The sequence below is a fragment of the Suillus plorans genome (genome assembly GCF_016647745.1).
Source record: "Suillus plorans strain S12 chromosome Unknown HD556scaffold_27, whole genome shotgun sequence".
Taxonomy (NCBI): Eukaryota; Fungi; Basidiomycota; class Agaricomycetes; order Boletales; family Suillaceae; genus Suillus; species Suillus plorans.
Window position 1 is genome coordinate 388,263 of NW_024537411.1, and position 17,472 is coordinate 405,734.

The 17,472-nt window shown below is 46.0% G+C and overlaps 6 protein-coding genes across 6 annotated transcripts; all 6 read right to left on the bottom strand.

Annotated features, from left to right (window-relative positions):
- Positions 1-671: 671 nt before the first annotated feature.
- On the bottom strand, positions 672-2,476 carry HD556DRAFT_1237169 (uncharacterized protein; the record flags this gene model as incomplete). The annotated part of the gene is made up of 3 exons (XM_041297879.1): positions 672-1,444; positions 1,519-2,113; positions 2,162-2,476. 3 exons carry the CDS (start codon positions 2,474-2,476, stop codon positions 672-674), a joined length of 1,683 nt encoding a protein of 560 aa, XP_041160444.1.
- Positions 2,477-4,884: 2,408 nt separating this feature from the next.
- HD556DRAFT_1308267 (uncharacterized protein) lies at positions 4,885-6,152 on the bottom strand (the record flags this gene model as incomplete). The annotated part of the gene is made up of 5 exons (XM_041300107.1): positions 4,885-5,207; positions 5,303-5,501; positions 5,550-5,603; positions 5,660-5,825; positions 6,112-6,152. The coding sequence occupies 5 exons, from the start codon at positions 6,150-6,152 to the stop codon at positions 4,885-4,887; spliced, it is 783 nt and encodes a 260-aa protein (XP_041160445.1).
- A 376-nt stretch (positions 6,153-6,528) lies between these two features.
- Positions 6,529-8,491, bottom strand: HD556DRAFT_1443166 (uncharacterized protein; the record flags this gene model as incomplete). Its single annotated transcript, XM_041306564.1, has 9 exons — positions 6,529-6,913; positions 6,966-7,107; positions 7,165-7,234; positions 7,291-7,349; positions 7,407-7,465; positions 7,508-7,880; positions 8,071-8,160; positions 8,218-8,241; positions 8,305-8,491. 9 exons carry the CDS (start codon positions 8,489-8,491, stop codon positions 6,529-6,531), a joined length of 1,389 nt encoding a protein of 462 aa, XP_041160446.1.
- Positions 8,492-8,909: 418 nt separating this feature from the next.
- HD556DRAFT_1443167 (uncharacterized protein) lies at positions 8,910-10,100 on the bottom strand (the record flags this gene model as incomplete). The annotated part of the gene is made up of 6 exons (XM_041306565.1): positions 8,910-9,099; positions 9,163-9,263; positions 9,323-9,467; positions 9,522-9,651; positions 9,706-9,864; positions 9,920-10,100. The coding sequence occupies 6 exons, from the start codon at positions 10,098-10,100 to the stop codon at positions 8,910-8,912; spliced, it is 906 nt and encodes a 301-aa protein (XP_041160447.1).
- A 371-nt stretch (positions 10,101-10,471) lies between these two features.
- On the bottom strand, positions 10,472-12,848 carry HD556DRAFT_1308269 (WD40-repeat-containing domain protein; the record flags this gene model as incomplete). The annotated part of the gene is made up of 13 exons (XM_041300108.1): positions 10,472-10,586; positions 10,718-10,842; positions 10,978-11,109; positions 11,159-11,179; positions 11,238-11,335; positions 11,433-11,479; positions 11,516-11,622; positions 11,671-11,693; positions 11,747-12,000; positions 12,057-12,134; positions 12,181-12,337; positions 12,387-12,519; positions 12,570-12,848. 13 exons carry the CDS (start codon positions 12,846-12,848, stop codon positions 10,472-10,474), a joined length of 1,569 nt encoding a protein of 522 aa, XP_041160448.1.
- Positions 12,849-13,991: 1,143 nt separating this feature from the next.
- HD556DRAFT_1476118 (uncharacterized protein) lies at positions 13,992-14,834 on the bottom strand (the record flags this gene model as incomplete). Its single annotated transcript, XM_041308531.1, has 3 exons — positions 13,992-14,231; positions 14,284-14,311; positions 14,439-14,834. The coding sequence occupies 3 exons, from the start codon at positions 14,832-14,834 to the stop codon at positions 14,002-14,004; spliced, it is 654 nt and encodes a 217-aa protein (XP_041160449.1). The 3' UTR covers positions 13,992-14,001.
- Positions 14,835-17,472: the final 2,638 nt, after the last annotated feature.

Consider the following 17,472-nt stretch of genomic DNA (forward strand, 5'->3'; position numbering starts at 1 on the left):
CTCTGTAGGAAATAGCGCCCGAACGTCTCTTCGACATCGCACTCTCAATAGCGCGGTGTAAAGCTGACTGCGCGCAAACGAATCTGTATGAAGGTCCAGTACCGTATTCTCGAGCGTGAGTCCTTGACATCCGTTGAACACCCATACTCTAAACATCTTCATTGACAGATGCTGCTCACTGGGGACATCGCACAATCAGGATCACGGAAGGGCAAGGAAAAAGCGAGTAATGCTGATGAAGTGGAAGGAGATGGCAGGGGACCACGAAATGATCGTCGGGCATCAGGAAATCAAGGCAAGCATTTGCGTAAATCTCAGGCAAATATCATTTGAATCTTTTTTAGTAGCGAAGGTGCTTTCTCAGCACAAAGCCCAGTCTCTGATTGTATTAACCAAATACATAGTTTGCACTCGCTCGTTCTATCTCTAGCAATGATCATTTCCCCCGACTAGGGATACAGGTTGAGCCACTCCTCTACGTGCCACGGTTAGAGTACTGAGAATTCCAACAAACGACTGCAAATCATTCAGATTCATTCTGGATCCCATGAAGCTAACTCCTTCTGCTTCGTTTTTGTGTACAATCCCAGAGTATCCCTTCGTGCCAAGAGGTAGTTGTGGATCGCGTCGGTTAGCTCTGCAAAGTCTCAACGACGTCAAGGAAGTTCTATTCAAAGACTGTCAATACATACCCTATCGAGCGAGAGCACAACTCGACACCGCTCTTTCAAACCCTCGATGTTGATGGAGCAACTTGCAAAATGACTTATGATATCAGCGCTTGATACAACAAGTTCCTCCGGCTCAAGGTCATCAATGCATAGTCGAGCATCTAATGCATGGAAGATGCGATATGGATCCAGAGGAATCTGGGCGGCGTCCAGCTCTCTATAGAGCTTGACAACAAAGAAGGTTTCTGAGAATGTTGATCGTCCAAGTCCAGGATGACTGTGTACCAAGATCTTCTGTATTTGAGCGGCGCGAGCAAGTGAGCCTGACCCTAACACTGTTGCATGTAAAAGAATTTGGCTATTTCCAACATGGCGCCATGCAGGGGTGAAGTTGTCTCCATGAAGCTTGATCGCTCGTCGAGTTTCAGCTCTTGGTTCTACGTGAACACAGTGGGCGCCCTCCAGAGGCTGGTCATATGGCTGATAGAAAATTCCGTCACTTGTCCGGTTAAGGCAAGATACGAGGCTTGCGTATGGACTGGCAGGAAGTGTAACAACCTTGCCTTTCCTCGCCACTGGAAAGTATTCATCTGTGCTCCCAGCCATCGCCTGTAGGTCATGGCGCAAAGTTCCTCTGAAGTCTGTACCGAAATACTCCTGGGCTATTGATCGATAGTCTTGGATAGCCTCAGGTAGTTCGTTGTGTAAGAGCAATGCTCTGAGGTTGCTCCCTCTGCAAAATGACTTCATAAATGAGAGTTCGACCTGTCCGCCTGCATAACGTAGTCAGTGGTGCTGATGAGGCGGCGCCATAGTATGCAGGTAAGGATGATGCACTTGTACCTACCGAGCTGGCGATTTGTTCTCATTTTCGTTTTCTGGATCATCCCATTAAATCGTTCAAATGGAAATGCCCACCAAGCGTGTACTGGTCCAAATGAGCGCAGACACTCCGCCAAGTGCTGTGTAGCATGATTGTTGTTGGTCTTCACCGCTGCTGGCCCGAAAAGCTGGATGGCGGTCGTCAGATAGTAAGCATAATTTTTCTCGACAAGCTGAATGTGGGTTTCTGAAGTCGAGCGAGTAGTTGCCCAACGAACAGTGATAACGAGCGCGATAAAGTTGTGCAACATAGCTTTCTCCTTTTCATCAGCTTCGGGGGTACCCCACAGTCGGCACAGCGTAATCACAAGGTTAACTAAACAGACTGTTCGCCATTGATCAGCTTTGATCTTGCCGTGGGACGCATGACCAAAGTTTGCCGGTGCACGATTCAACCAGGAAGGGATTGTGGTCTTGGCCATATCCGACCATACCTCCTGTAATATGCCTTTGTGGAGTATGACAAGTTTCGCTTTCTTCCCCCAAGCGGTAGAAAGATCAATGGTAGGGCTAGGAAACACCTTCGGGCAGCGTATTTCAGCTCCTGGATGTATCTTATACTAATGTATGCGTCAGACACCTGACAGAAAGTGATGTGGATTGCTCACCCATTCGACAAGAGCATCAACGTAGAGTGACTTCGAGATATTTGCCTTGTCTCCGCTTCGAGAGTCGTTTGTGACTGCGACCGCTGGCGCAACATTATTGGCTGTTGCCAAAGAAACGATATACCCCCGACGCAAACGCATGAGACTACTTTTGGAGCCTTTCTTGACTGCACTAATAGCTGTATCCAGCTGCTCTTGCTGTTCCACCGTAGTATGAGGCTTGATATGCTCTTTGCCAGGGGGCTGAGCATCTGCATCAATACCTAGGATATTCCGTATATGGTGGGCTAAATCGCCGAGGAAAAGATTATGCATCGCATCTAGGACAGTGAAACGCGTTGGGTCCCAGTATGGCAAACACAGTAATTCTGACCACCTAATCGCAAACTTGGCATATAATTCATTGCGAATAGCCGATGATGCTGCGTCTCTCCACTGCATGGCAATTACCCGATGATCTTCATAGGTGCGGCGCGGCCATGTTGAGACATCAATGTTGACGATGTCGTTGAATGATTGAAGGCAGAAGGAGCAGAAGGTACCAATATTAAAGCCATGGCCTGCAAAACCTGCAGCTTTTCTTGCAGCTGGCAAGTCGCATACGAGGGGGATGAGTGCTACCTGGATGATTGCGCCGAACCCACAATTGAGGAAGCTTTTCATCAGCGTAATACCTGGGTGCCAGCAGCATAGCAATTTGTCAATGAGAGGCCGTAACAGATGATTAAGGTGATGCTGGCGGGGCTCTCTGGGTCCAGGTATGATTCCAGCCAAGTACACATTTTCGAATTTATATCTCAGGTGAATCGGTAGATTGTGGCAAATGAGGTAGATAGCGCCCACTGAAGTATGTTGTCCACCCTGTTTCGACCCGAAGGGATTAAACCAGTCTATAAACATACTAAATACCAGGTGCAATTCGCTTTGTTGATCAGCTTGATTGATGAATGGTTTCTCATTAGGGCCCTTTAAGTTCTGGAGGACAGCGCCGTCCCAAATATCGTACATTCGAGAAGCGGGTGGATTGAGAGACCAGCGTACATCACGACAAATATCTGGGCGGCTAAAGAGCCTACCCAACCATGATTTGAAAGGCTGATACATGTACCGTGATTTGGGCTTGGGTTCCTCCCCAGGTTTTGGCTCATGGAAAAGAGGCTCTCGACATGGCTCATCGGAAGGAGTTTCTTGGAACGGACACGTGTCCGGTATACCATTTTGTTCCATTTTGCCCTTGAAAAATGGGCCATAGATACTGTGATCCCTTGGGCAGCAAACATACTCCTGTATATCAGGATCAATGTTGAGCATCTCTATTCCAGTGCGAATATCGGATGGCCACTGTCTGGCAGCCGCATCTATCCTTCTAAGTAAGAGGTCATTGTCTTTTACTTTGTCTTTGATGTCGGCACAAAATCTCCGAACGCTGCTCGTTACGATGCGCCCCATAACGATGAGAAGAAAGGATGCATTACGGCGGGAGAGGGAACCAAGGATATGAAGGAGGACGGCTATGAAAACACAGGAAAGGAGACAAATTGAGAAGGTTCCGGGCGTTGCAGGTATGCCAAAGTGACGGGCTGGTAGGCCATCCTTAGCAATAGCGTTGATTAGAAGTCTTGAACTTACTGTTATCCAAAACATTCGGTAGTTGATGTTGGACCTCTGGGGGTAAACCTACACTGGCTGCTTTCTGACGTTGCCAGTTCTCCAAAATGAAATTGTCTAAATATGCTTGATGTGCCTGAATGTCGTGCACCAGAGATTTCCGAAGTGCTCGCACAGAATCATCTCCGTCGCACGAAACTGAATCGACCATCTCCAGAACCTTATCGATGGCCAGTTGATGCTTCAAAAAATCACTGGAACCTTTCGGATTCAGGGGTCCTGGATCAGGGCTAGAAATCGTTGTTGGCTTTTCCATGAACATCAGACCAGCTGGCAGGCACGAAAAACGGCTGATGTGAGAATGTAACAACTCGCGTAACGAGCCTAGCATATTCATTGACGTAGCTGCTCCACACTATCAATCAACAGTGTGAACAACATTTCAATGCAAGGTACACACATTGAGAAGTCGAGGTTTCTGTATCTGCAATGCTCTGCTTTGGCAGAGTCGCATCACGGTGCCATTGACGGTCATCTCCATCTGCAAATATTTAAACAAAAACTTCATGTGCATAAGATTAGTAGCTGTACCATGACCGGTTTGCGCTGCAAGCATAGCATCATCCACAGCCATCCTTTCATTCATAGTTGCTGCAATAAAGATAGCATCAAGGTTGTTCTGTCTCTTCTGTGCTTGATATATTACTTCTTGCTGCTCGTGCTTCTGAACGGTTGAATAAGGAAGAAGCCTTCCAGGCAGGTCAACTCGAGTAGGACCTTTGTGCCGCTCATTAATGCAGCCAAAAACTTCGCAGGTACAACACTTCTGTCTTGCTCTGTTCATGGGCGTCAAATAGTAGTATGTGCAGTGATAAGAATTAGAGTAGGCTCATGGATATTTAAATCGTGATTGTTTGCTCCTGAATCGTGTGCACGATTGTTTGCTCCAGAAGCCTGATTGTGATTGTTTTTAACACTCCGCTTCCCAGAAGTCAGCTTATTCAATCAAAGACTTTAATATTTAATGAGACAGCGGGCGCTAGCACTATGGTAGATTCGGGATGATTTCAACGATATATATATATATTATGTATAGTAGCTACCCTGAATTATCGCTACCTTCTCTTCCTAAAAAATATTCTCCACTGCGAAGCTGGATCTGTAGATAACTGCTCTGTACACTCTACCTCAGGGCCCAACGCTCCAGTAATCTTGCTGAATAAATCACGGAGTAAAGGGACTTCAATAGGAGGCTCATCAACAAATGCTCGGCACATGGGACAGTGATATAATCGACCAGGAATGATGGCGTATATCCCATCACACAATATATCTACCTCAGCACTTGTGAAAGGTTTGACATGGTCTTTGAAGCTCTGAGGAAGCGACTCATAGCAGGAAGACAACCGGATCCTGATACTTTCATGAAACCAATTGGCTATGCACCGAAAACAATAGCTATGGTTGCATTCCAGTCTGTTGCGTGAATACACTTTGAGCAACATTCAAGAATTAGAATTGAATTTGGCTTACGTGAAAGGCCGCTCCATGACTGCTTTGCAAATGGGACAATGCAGTAAGACACCAATAGGATGTAAGAACTGTGCAAGAATGAAACTAGGTCTTTGAATAAATCAGTGAAAGGCTGAATGCGCACTTCGTTATGTGCAGCAACAACGTGGTCTCGCTCCAAAGAAGCCTTTTTGGTCTCTCGCTTGGTTGTGGCGAGCTCCTGATGAACCAGTTATAAGCAAAGGGATAGTCACCTAATGATGATTACCTTTCTTAGTTGCTTTACATCGGCACTGAGAAGGGTCCCGATTTGAAAAACCGTCTGAAATGAGACAATATTGGTGACACAGTCTACGGCACAACTGCCAGAAAACGTACCTCATGAGTAGTCTTTAGGTCAAGGTGGAACGTATCGTGGTCACTGGTTATAGTGATCAAAGTAGGAGGCGATGGCATGGAGCTGGCCGCGGGTGAGGAAGAGCCCGACTTCAACATCGAATGTCGGTTGTAAGGTGTAGAAAGGTTGTTTTGGCGGACCACTACACTGCGAGAAGGAGCCATCAGGAGTGGAGTGCGCTGAGGTGTCAAGATCTTGTGAGATAGGTAGGTACATTCTTAAATACTAGGAATGACGCACCAAAAATTTCACAAAGGGCTGAAAAATCCCGGATAACAAAGACTGCCCAAATCACCCAAATTGAATCTGCCTTTCAAATTTGCCATGAGGCAGAATCACCCGCATGCTTCTCCCTTTCAGCTTAAGTCACTAATGTGAAATGGAGTCAAACGATGCCTGATGGAGGAAATATTATATTCTTTGAGCCACTTACGCGGCCCATGTTTCATATGCTTGATGGAGGTCCATGTCCATTGTGTCCGACTTCTGCTAGTCAGGTTCGCAGTGAAGAGTCGTTAGCAATGTGGAAGTATGTTGTCTTGGGGTATCAAAGGTAGTATGTAGCATGATCCCTCCTGCAAGAGCGACCCACAAAGTGGCAAACAGAAGAACCGGTAATTTGTCAGAATGAAATTGAATTGAATACCAACATTGTTAAAAAAATGTACGTATCACTTCGGAAGTATCTGATACCCAACAACATAAAAGATGCATAAATACTACATATAAAAAAACCAAGGTGGAGGTGTGGGGGCAGTCGTCGGGAGTTTGGGATGTTCGTTCGGTTCTCTCCTCTGTCCGGGTTGCATCCACGAGGTGTAGTAACTGGCAAAGGCGTCGCTCGCATTGATTATTCACTGGAGTGAGAATATGAACGGCCCATATCTCGAGGTTCACCGCCTTCCCAGACGGTGTGCAGGGAGTGGATAGAAGCAGAGCTATCCATGCTTCCAGTGCGTGCACGGATCACTGTATTGCGTCTATTATATATCTCGTCGTTGTATAGCTTGAACAACTCATCCATACCAAGATGATTGGTCTTATCACGAGGCTCGAGCGATGCTTCAGGTCTTGCCCATGATGAGGATGCAAGTTGAATGCAGTTAGCTAGATCAGACGAAGAACTAAAGCCTACTGCAACCTCAAATCTCACCTCAAACGCCAGACAGAGAGAGAGAACAAAAATTGCGAACAGGAGTCTCATCTTCCCGACCGACGGCGCGCCGCACAGCAATCTAGTTCATCCCAACAACTACTAATCAGAATCGAGAGCGCGCAACCACAAACTTGATATCGGTGGTGACACTGGTGAGCGAGCGACCGTCGTAAGAGGCCGTGAAAACTTCAGAGAAAAGCAAACCTACGCCCGGCGAGCAAGCGATCGAAGCAGAGACATGACAACAACACAATTTGAGGTTAAAAACGGAGTCTAGCAACGGCCTAGGTTTTAGATAATCGATCAACGCAGTCAAATACTACTACGTACCTTTGGTATTAACCAATTTCCCGGGAATCATAAAGTTGGCAATATCACCTGCCTGCGATACTTCCATAGCCTACAAGATAAACAGGATATTGTGAGATTATCCAAAGAACATGTGAAAACACTCACACCGAGAATGGAAACATCGATGTGACCACCGCGAATCATAGCGAATGATTCACTCAAGTCTAGCAGTAGAGTCAGCAAGTGAAGCTGAATCATACAACTACCATTTGAAAACATACCAAAGATTGAGGCACCGGGAAGTAAGGTCACAGTCTCCTTACCCGCGTTGGTGAGATCCCTACAAAGAGTATGAGAAACACTTACTGGCAGCACTACTTACAGATCCACCTCCTCTTTTGTACTAGGGTATGGCCCCATGCCGAGGATGCCGTTTTCGCTTTGCAGCTGAACACTCGCACCGGGCTCAAGGTATCCAGGAACGAGAGTGGGCATACCAATACTGAGATTTATGTAGTATCCATCTTTGAGCTCTTTGGCAGCCTGCTTTGCAATACGATGACACATTTTCTGGGCGTGTTCTTTCTCGGGTGTCAAAGTGGAAAATCCTCCTTCGTTGTAGCATGTTGGGATAGAACCGTCTTCTACTGCTGTTGATGCTTCCGTAGGGGTGAAGAAGGCTGGGATACCAGCGGCATGGGCGCGGAGACGTTCAACAATGTACCTTGGGGGCATAGCTCCAAAGACACCTCGCCCTTGAGATATAGAGCCTCAAAGACCTTGTTTCTGGACAGATAGATTATTTATCTTGCGCCGGCCCTAACAAGATGAGTCACTCACCCTCCAGGGTATGAAGCGACAACCTTATCAATTTGCTTGCTGTTAAACAACTTCCTATGAATATTCATGAGGTTCACGGATCATGGACAGTTGCGGAAAACAAACCAAGTCCAGAGTCGCCTGCGCCAGCATTATTGGGAACTTCTGTTAGCTTTGCAACATCCCTGCACTTGGCTAAGGCGGCAAGAAGCGCGCCTTGTTGTATCTTAGCTTAGTTACACAGTTCAAGATCCACCCTCTAGTGAGACTCACCTGGCACACCAGCCAAACCAAAACCTAGGTATTGCGTTCCAGAATATTACACATCTGGTATAAGAAATGAAATGCAACGATACTCACCACCACACAGAACGACATCTCCTGACTTTACATCCTTAACTGCTTCGTCAACAGACTCCCACACCTTCGACTTATTGGGTAGTGGAAGTTCCGAAGGAGTACTGTACCATCTTGCTCTAAGGAAGATGGTTGCATGAGGTTTGAAAACTGGGACGAGCGTTGCTCTCGAGATGTACGTAGCCAACATGTATGGGTACAAGTCTTCGGTGTTCAGCTAGACATGGTGATGCAATAAGTGTGTGTTTGGTTGGTCACATGCCCACAGCTAGCATGAGCGTATTCGAAGCTCGGCGGAGTTCCACTAGCACCAAACCCTATGAAACTCCGGTGTGGAGTAATGATTCTTTTTCCAGAAGTGTGGATGTCACGACTCACGCTCCCTCAACCACATCTACACTTATTACAAGTTCGTGTCTGAGTTGCAAGTTGGTAGCGGGAAGATTGCAGATACTTATCATGGGGTGCGTGCTGGTACTGGCCCCGCATAGATTGTAGACTAGATATACATGTTGAAACAAAAACACCATTACATTTAGACTGAATCTCGAAGTTTGTTCTCCTGACGTGATAGATCATATAAACTCTAGTGGTTCCAGTATGCGCTTCTATTCATTCATACCTGGAGTTTCGTCGGGATGAATATTAGTATCAAGAGGGATACCAGCCCCGTATGGGAGATCAGCGCCAACAATCCTTGGGATAAGTGTCGGAAAGTCTCTTATGATAGGCCGCCTAGTAGGAGTGGAAATAAGCTGAAACACGGTCTCAACTTCCATCTCAAAAATGGGAGGAAATCTATACCGGTATCCAGACAGCAATTTAGCCAAAATAGTGAGTGAGAATGCATGACAAACTAACCTGGATGTCAGAGATGAAGAGAATTCACGTAGGATATTGTACTCGGTCAGACTAGATCGTATAGCAGCAAGCGCTTTGGCCTGTAACCTATCATGCTTTATCTGGTGTGGTCCCCAAACTATCAGTTCACAAAGAGTATTTAAAGGGACAGCAGACGCACCTTGCACGCTAGGCGATACATAGACTTTGGTGAACATAGTGGGGCTTCATTGAGGCTGCAATACCTTGCTGTGCTACTTCCCTGCGATCGCAAAGGTGCAAAAGCAATCTCGTTGGTGTACATATAGTACAACAAAGCCAGCCACCTATGTAAGTCGATTAGCGACAGACCTGAGCGCCAGCAGGCTAGTAAACCGCACGTTTTGAATGCAGTATCTGTTACTAATACACGGCTTGGAATGGTGCATTGTGGCTCCTTTGTGACTAGATTCTCGTCAGTCGTATGAGCCATTCGTTCCGTAGAGACATTTCCACACTTCTCATCTGGATCTTCAAAAAATTGCCATAAGGTAATCCTGCGGCATAATCGGAAAAGCCACCTACCATTTTGAACAGTTTCATCAACTTCCTCATCTTCTTCACCAAGGTCACTATCAGAGGCATAGCCATATTCGTCAATAGAAATCCCTTCCTCACACATGTGACGGCCGCCTTGGAATCTGACAATAGCAGGATCATCGAGTGTTTGTTTAGCAGCAAATACTGAAAGTGTCTGGTGAACCTGACCCAATGGTAACAGACATATGTAATGGCTTACAGTTGCTGAAATACTCTGAACCCACGGCGAGGACTTCATGTTCGGCGAACAATGTTTTGAGCTTGGTAATGTTGCCCTTGCGCTTTGATTGATTGGAAAACAGGTAAAATTGGGTGTCAGGAAGTTGCCCAATAATCGACTTCCTCAGCAGACGATGAATCTGTCGCTGGTTTTTCGCCATCGTAAAATCACAGCAAGAACAGTACCAAGTTCCAGAGAAAATCGTTGATTAAGATAGTGTGGAGATTTCAATTGATTGAATGGAATTCCGAGACAATATGCCATGTTATATGGGAAATCGATATCAAAGGGGAAGTGCTAAGAACCAGATGGAATGTGTGTGGGAGACATGAAGCTTTCCAGGACAAAGGATGAAACGAAGCGATTGAAGGACAAAGGGTGAAACGAAGCGATTGAAGGATAAAGCAAAGCGATGACCCAAAATTAATGATTGATTGATATTCTATCGATAAGAGATCCAGACCGACTCAAGTCCTATCTGATTTCACCAGGTGCGATGACAAGGTAGGAATGATTGTCAAACCATGTTAGCTAGGGTATATGGAGTATGTGGAACAAAACTGACGAAGATGCCGCGAGGTCTTCAAGTTCCACTCGAATTCGAGAGGAGGATGCTATCTCGAGTTGTGCGTTAATATTTGCATCGCTATCATGATATGTAGTGTTCGTTCAATATCAATATCAATGGCCAGTGGATAAATGGCTGAAACTTAGCTTGATCGATCTCATCCTAGGCTTTGTCGACGTTTCTGATGATCACGGCGATCGGCCACTAACAGTCGATATTGAGAATGCATGCCTCGTACTAATCTGGTCAATTCTGTTCCAATAGTAAGCATGGAACGATTGATCCCACACAAGTGATTCACGCGATGCGAGCTCATATTGTCGATGTACACTAACTAGGAAATAGGGAATACAATCTATAACTAGACAACCACCAATGCATTGTGTGCAAAAGCCACAGTAGAATCGATTAGGGGAGATTCCTCCGGAACTAGCCTTGTCTGACTAGTCAAGAAAGGCGCCTGACTGACCGCACTCAAATCCTCCTTTAGCCAGTTGTAGAACGATTCGACTATGGAAAGAAGAAGTTGACGTGCAGATGGCAGGCCGCTCCACCAGACAGAAAATGAATGTAATGCCGGGTCCGCCAGTGACCAATATTGCTGCAACTAAGCGTCATAATAACATAATATAAAATAACGACCAACTTACTGAGGCTCTGTCGGCAGAACGCTATTCATGTGAATGTGTGGATTTAAGTTTCTGGAGGGAATACAAAAGTGAACCTTACCGAAACAGCGCTAGGACTGTTAACTAGCATGTAGCTGATGAGCAAAACTCCGAGTGCACAGAAATATATCAACGGCCGGTTGAACGCGCGAAAGCCAGCTGGTGTTAGAATAAAGAGAGAGCGACGAACAAATTGAAGCTTTTAATTTTGCATAGTCAGGCTGCAAGTAGAAAAGACATGGGGTATCTAACGTACCGCCACAGTAGAGGTGATATATAGAGCGTAGTCCCTCCATTCGATGCCTACATTTTTGACAATCATTAGCTTTAAAGGCGTACCAAGTCAGCGCCTCACTTCTGGTTGATTTCCATAACTTGATGTAGGTCGAACGGGGGTTATGGGAGGTGGCGGTGACGATAATTGAATAACCAAAGTAGTCAAAGGCCTACCAAGAATGAGAAATAAGCCGATCGGGAAACCACTTGAGTCATACAGTAACAGCCTGCACTACGCAACCTATGGATAGTTAGTGCATCAAAATAGCTGGGAGAGTTAAGCATGCAACATACCATCGTGTTCTAGAACCTGGCGGCTTTCTGTTGATGCTAAACCCCAAACATGAACATTTCCTTCAGAAGATCCACCCAATATCCCCCGCCCACGTTCCACAAAAGATACTTGCACTGGAAGATTGGCCCCTCCATTTGATGAGAACTTGAAGCTCTTCACTGGATGATTGTGACCAACTGCGTACAGATCAAGTCCATCAGAGAGGTTCGATAGTAAAACCAAGGATTCATCAGGTGAAAGAGCGCCGTGACCACTACCAAGCCCATGAGAATAAAGATAAAAATAAAAATGCAGACTCTCTTGACATACATTAATTGATGCGGATGAATAGGGCTAATACGCCACCTCTGAGTATCATGATCTGAGTCACTCCCGATGTGCCAGCATCTGAAAGTTTGTGAGCAGGTGCTTCATAGGAAAAGAACAGACCTACACAACCCCATGGTTCAAGTATGCAACGACAAGCTCTCTTCCGAAATTCTTGAAAGTGAGGGAGCGTGCGCGGACCCGGTTATCAACCTGCTCCTTTGGTTTCAAAGGAGATGGCAGCTCTGGAGGCATGGGCAAAATCTTGAAAGTTGCGTACTTCCCTAGATGATTTTTAGAACCTCCCGTTAACAACTACATTAATGCACGTACTGTAACTGACTTCTTTGGCTATGTGTACCTCAGAACCGACTCCAATCGCAAGGTGGCTAGTATGTGAGTCGATAGCAATTGCATAAACTGGCGCCCGCACTCCTGTCAGAACAGAGTGAACAGGTTCCCGATCCTATGGAGAAGGTAAGAAACATCTAAGTTAGTTGAATGCTAGATCATTACCTCGATATTTTCCACAACGGCTAATAAACCATCAGCGCCCCCAACGAAAAGCCGTCTTCTCCACCTTGATGGATCCCAAGCAAGAGTCGTGATTACACAACGAGCAATGATGCGGTGTAGTATCTTGCCGAGTTCTACATCCCAAATAATGATGTTTCCATCATCCCCACCGCTGGCAAGAAGGTCGCCTTGAGGCGCGAATGACAAACAGGTAATGCCATCTGTATGCCCAAGTAGAGTGAAGATTAGAGTGTACAAGTTTGGCGTTTCCTGAGGCATGAGTGAAGATGATAATAGGTAGCTACGTCCAAGAATCACGCACATTCAATTCATAGTATATAATTTATTATATATGGACATCCTTTGTTCGCCATGACCAAACTCTATAGCTAGGTGTGACTCAGTGACCCTGTGTGCTTCGCGAATCACCACAAAGGAAAAAAGATTAGCTCCGCGCGTCCGATCCCCGACTTGTTGGTTTCATCAGCATCTGTACCAAAAATGTCAGCGCGAGAACAAAATTTCCTTTCCGTCCTCAATCTGCGTCATGTTTACCTTGCAAAATTGGAAAGGATGTAACCGCCTATTCGTCTTGTAATATGTATTCGCCCTCCCTCTTTGTTCTTCCACCGTCCTTTGCTGTTCTTGGTTTTTCAGCTACGATCTCTCGCATTAGAATTATACGTTTTTGTTTCGGTATTATTAACATTCGCTGACTAGCCATGATCAGGATGTTCACCTTCAATACACTTACTCGCTAGATATTGCTTTCAGACTTACTGATTGATCATCTGCGTTTGCTCCGCGAGTTTTCCTTCTGGTGCAGATGATCCCTGACTCGCTTGTGAGTGATATTGAGCTTTTAATACTGTCAAGATGGACAGGTTGAAACTTTGCGAAGTTCTTCGCAGGCTCTCTCAAGAATCAAGGGTCACATAAATGCGGTCGAGGCTTTGAGCACAATGCCTCAGTCATTGAGCGCTGTTGCCAGTAGTAGTAGTTGGGATGGAGGTACTTTGAGAAATCAACTTCGCTGACAATCATTCATATCAAAGAATCACTTCCTATAGGCATAATTTCACATAATGTTTTCGAGTGCAAACGCATCCGTTGAATAGAGCTCATATGGGCAAAGTGTCCGGTTTTTCTTTACTTAAGACGACCGGCGCATTCAGGACTGCCGCGTTATCCAACTTAATGAACCCGGCGCCGTGTCCATTCGAGTGAAACAAGCATACTCACCCAAGAAGGTCACCATGAGTTCCACAAATTTCCAAATGAAAGATCTTCAGAGTCAGCTGGTAGTTGGTCCAGTCGCGCGCTATTGACGCGATAAAGTCAGCAACGCGGACGTGAGAAGGAATCTGGGTTTGAATGGACATTCAGGAGCTGGTCGGCGTTTGGAACCGTTTTGAGAAATATCCTCCTGGTCTTAACCATTCGCTGACGTTCTTGAGCATGCATTGAGCTTTTTGCGCCATTTCAAACGCATAATGCATGCAGAACTGCATGGATACAACGTCGAATCAAGCTGCTCGGGCGTAAAGACCTTTGTAGGTGGTTCTGTATAGCAATCCAATGCAGCGAACGAGGCGTCAAAACGCCGTGGACGCATGGTTGCCCACCGGTGCTGAGCCTGCTCGACAGACATGTGCGCGATGTCTATCGAAGATGGATCAGATCGGGCTGCGCGAATTAGAGCAAAAGATCTTACCAACAGCCAACATCTCTCGAATTCGAGCCTTCCCCCATTTGATGAGATCGCCACCTTTGCCGCCGCCCATATCGAGGACTTTTCCGCATTTTTTCGATGGACTAGTGGCGAGGCTGGATGTCCGAAATGCGTAGATTAATCAGGACCAAATTCACCCAGTTGTTGAAATTCTTGAGGCCCATGATAGGAGACTCTTTGCGCTGTTTTACGCCTACTTCTGGACGCAAGATATCTGGGAAGGCAGCGTTAATGGTAGGTTGAGCAGCGGGAAGACGCTTACAGTGATCAACGACCATTTCGACGTCGGCAGCGTGTCTCTTGGCTGGACGTTCTTGATAGTCGTCGGGCTCTCTACTATGGACTCGTTTGCGTTTGTTTATGAGACGTTGAGTACCGATACTGTGGTAATTTTTGTAGAGCTGTATTTCATCCTGTGTCATAGGAGCGAGGACGGAGCCTACGGGAGTCAAGCGCTGTCGTGTGTTGTAGGGCAGCGTCTGGTGCATCGTTGTTGGTGTCGCCGTCGTGGAGGACGTTATTTCGGATGACATTGGTGCATTGGGGAGCAAGTCAAGGGGGATGTTGGAAGAGTACGAGAGGACGATGAAGGTACATCAGAAAGAAAGGGGGAGTGAGAGTGAAGAACATGAAGGGTGCTGCCATGAGAACAAGGGATCTTGTTCACGAATCACGGGGGATATCGATGGCCGTGGGCAATCTCCGTCCCAATGACGGTGCAGAGTTCAGCTTTTCTGATTCAAAGTCATCAGAAAGTAATGGATTGGAAGAACTGCGCCTGGTGCGGAAGTTCGTCTGGAAGCCGTTGATGAAATATATAATATCTTGAGTTCGCGCTTTTGACATGATGTACGTGTACGTGTCCACGCGCACATCGCCACTGACAAATGTATTAAAAATAAACAAACTTTACAAAGCAGGTCTGGCTTACATGGCAGAGACTCTACTTCTCGATGGAGGCGTAGTTGGGTTCTTTTACAATGACTTAGCAAACTCATATTCGACTCACAGCCTGCAGATAACACTCAGCGTAGACGCAATGTCGCTCAATGTCTGACACACAGTGAGAATAGTTGTCCTGAACAGATCGCCAGGTATCGCCGAATCATCCTACGTTCTCATGTATTCCTCAAACCGGGTCCTGCAGGCCTGAGCTCTTCCACGCTGCGACTTCGTTAAATTTCACCTAGATCAATATTCAACATATAGTACGTACGCAGAGTCCGAAAGGCTTGCGAAAGGCTCACCTTTCCCTACTTTAAGCCTTACTAGGCCTTAGGGATAAGCCCAATGTGTATCCTCCGCGCTTAGAACCTCTAATTCTACATCAACCCTATCGGGTTATTTTCTCGTTTCCGCAGTGAATACAGGACTAGTACTGACGCGCAAGATGCATACTAGTAGTGTGGACGCAGAGGAACAAGCACTGCAAATTTGGTGAACTACTGCCATAGCGGGAATTAAGCTTTGGTAGGTGATAGTAACTTGATTTTGGTTTGAAGCGGGCAGGGGCCCTGCAGCATGGCTAGTGTGACTACTAGTGGGTACTATGAAATAAACTACATGGCCAGCTCCTCTACTCTGATGCACACCCCAGTTTCGTCCCATCTTTCCCTCGTCCCCGAGTTTTGTAAGTTGCAAGCGTTTTTCTTGTTACCCAAGAAGGATCGAATCCATCACGAATAGATAGTCTGTGGTCCTTTAGAACGGGGTGGTGATGGCCATCCTGAATATTCGGCTCCCAAACACCATTGTTCCAGAGCCAGATTTGCATAGAGGTATCTCCATAGTGATGAATAAATAGATCTCCCAACTGAGGATGCAGGCATGCAGGAGGAGATTGTATCGGGTTTTGACCTTTTGCATTATACCAACCCATCATGGTGTCCAGACCGCGTACCTTGTGCTCCTGGCGCCTATGGGTAATCTGTGGGCTATAGGCGCTGGTCGTCAGACATGGATAGTTACTATATCAGGCTAAGTGAAAATATAAATTTGAGGCGACACTCACGTCCTCGGAATGCTCGTCACACCCATGGAGGTGGACTCACCTTCGAAGATTGTGTCAGTATAGCATATGCTCAGATGTGCTTGACCTCACTTGTAGCCAAGCCTGCAAAGGTTGTTGATGATTTCTCCAAGACAGATCAACCAGCGGCCATTGTATTCATCTGAACAGGAATATCTACAAGGGATGCAATTGATTGCCGGGGAGCTGTGGCTGGTTTACTGATAACTAGTGATTCACCCAGGTTACGATCAAACGCGCGATGGTGAATGAGTGTACTCTGTGGAACTTATAAGCATGCGTCAACGTGAGATGAACTACTGAGTGACTATACATCAAGATCGACTTTCTCTTCAAACACCTCAACATCCTTGGAGAAGAGGCGTTGGCACCGAGGAAACTCTTGTTGGTGGATTAAAATGGACTGTCAAGAGATAAATAAGCAATGGAAGAAAGTAGAATAAGGCCTCACATCTCTCTCGACGCGCTGGATGGGTCGGTATGGAGAGGAAATATATCTGTGGAATTTCATTCGGTAGCCTTGGGTAGTTTCTGGAGCTTTCATAATCAAAAGGAGAGGCGCGGTAGTAGTTGACGCGAATGAAAAGACGTAATAAATTCCGTTCGATCGTCGAAGTACGGTTTAAATATATGAGTTATGTGTGGAAAGACGACACAATGTTCAACGTTCAGTATGTTCAGTCTCAGTAGCTGGGTGATGAAATGAGGGATTACAGTGAATGTCTTAAGTACAATTGACACGTAATAAAGCAACTGTATATGAACAAAGGACATCAGCTTCAATCCAATTCTAATAAAGGCCTTTCCTACAGCTCGCAAACTCACTGGCTCAAGCACGCCATGTCTTATTATACACCATATTTCCCTCCTACAATAAAGCGGATTGTGTTCGATAATGAGAGAAGCCCAAGCCCTCCTCTATCTTCAGATTTTCATCGTCGAAAGATATTTGAACGATCTGATGTGCCAGATCCGGATTCAGGTGCGGTGCTCAATCGAGCTCAAGAAGAGCAACACATTGTTGGAGATGGCAAGTTGTCCCTCGAGCCCACATCTGCATGCATAGATTTAATTGTTTCCTGTCAGATAACTTGTGTAAGATTGCAAATTTGCGGAATTCATTCCCAGATCCTGGTGAGACC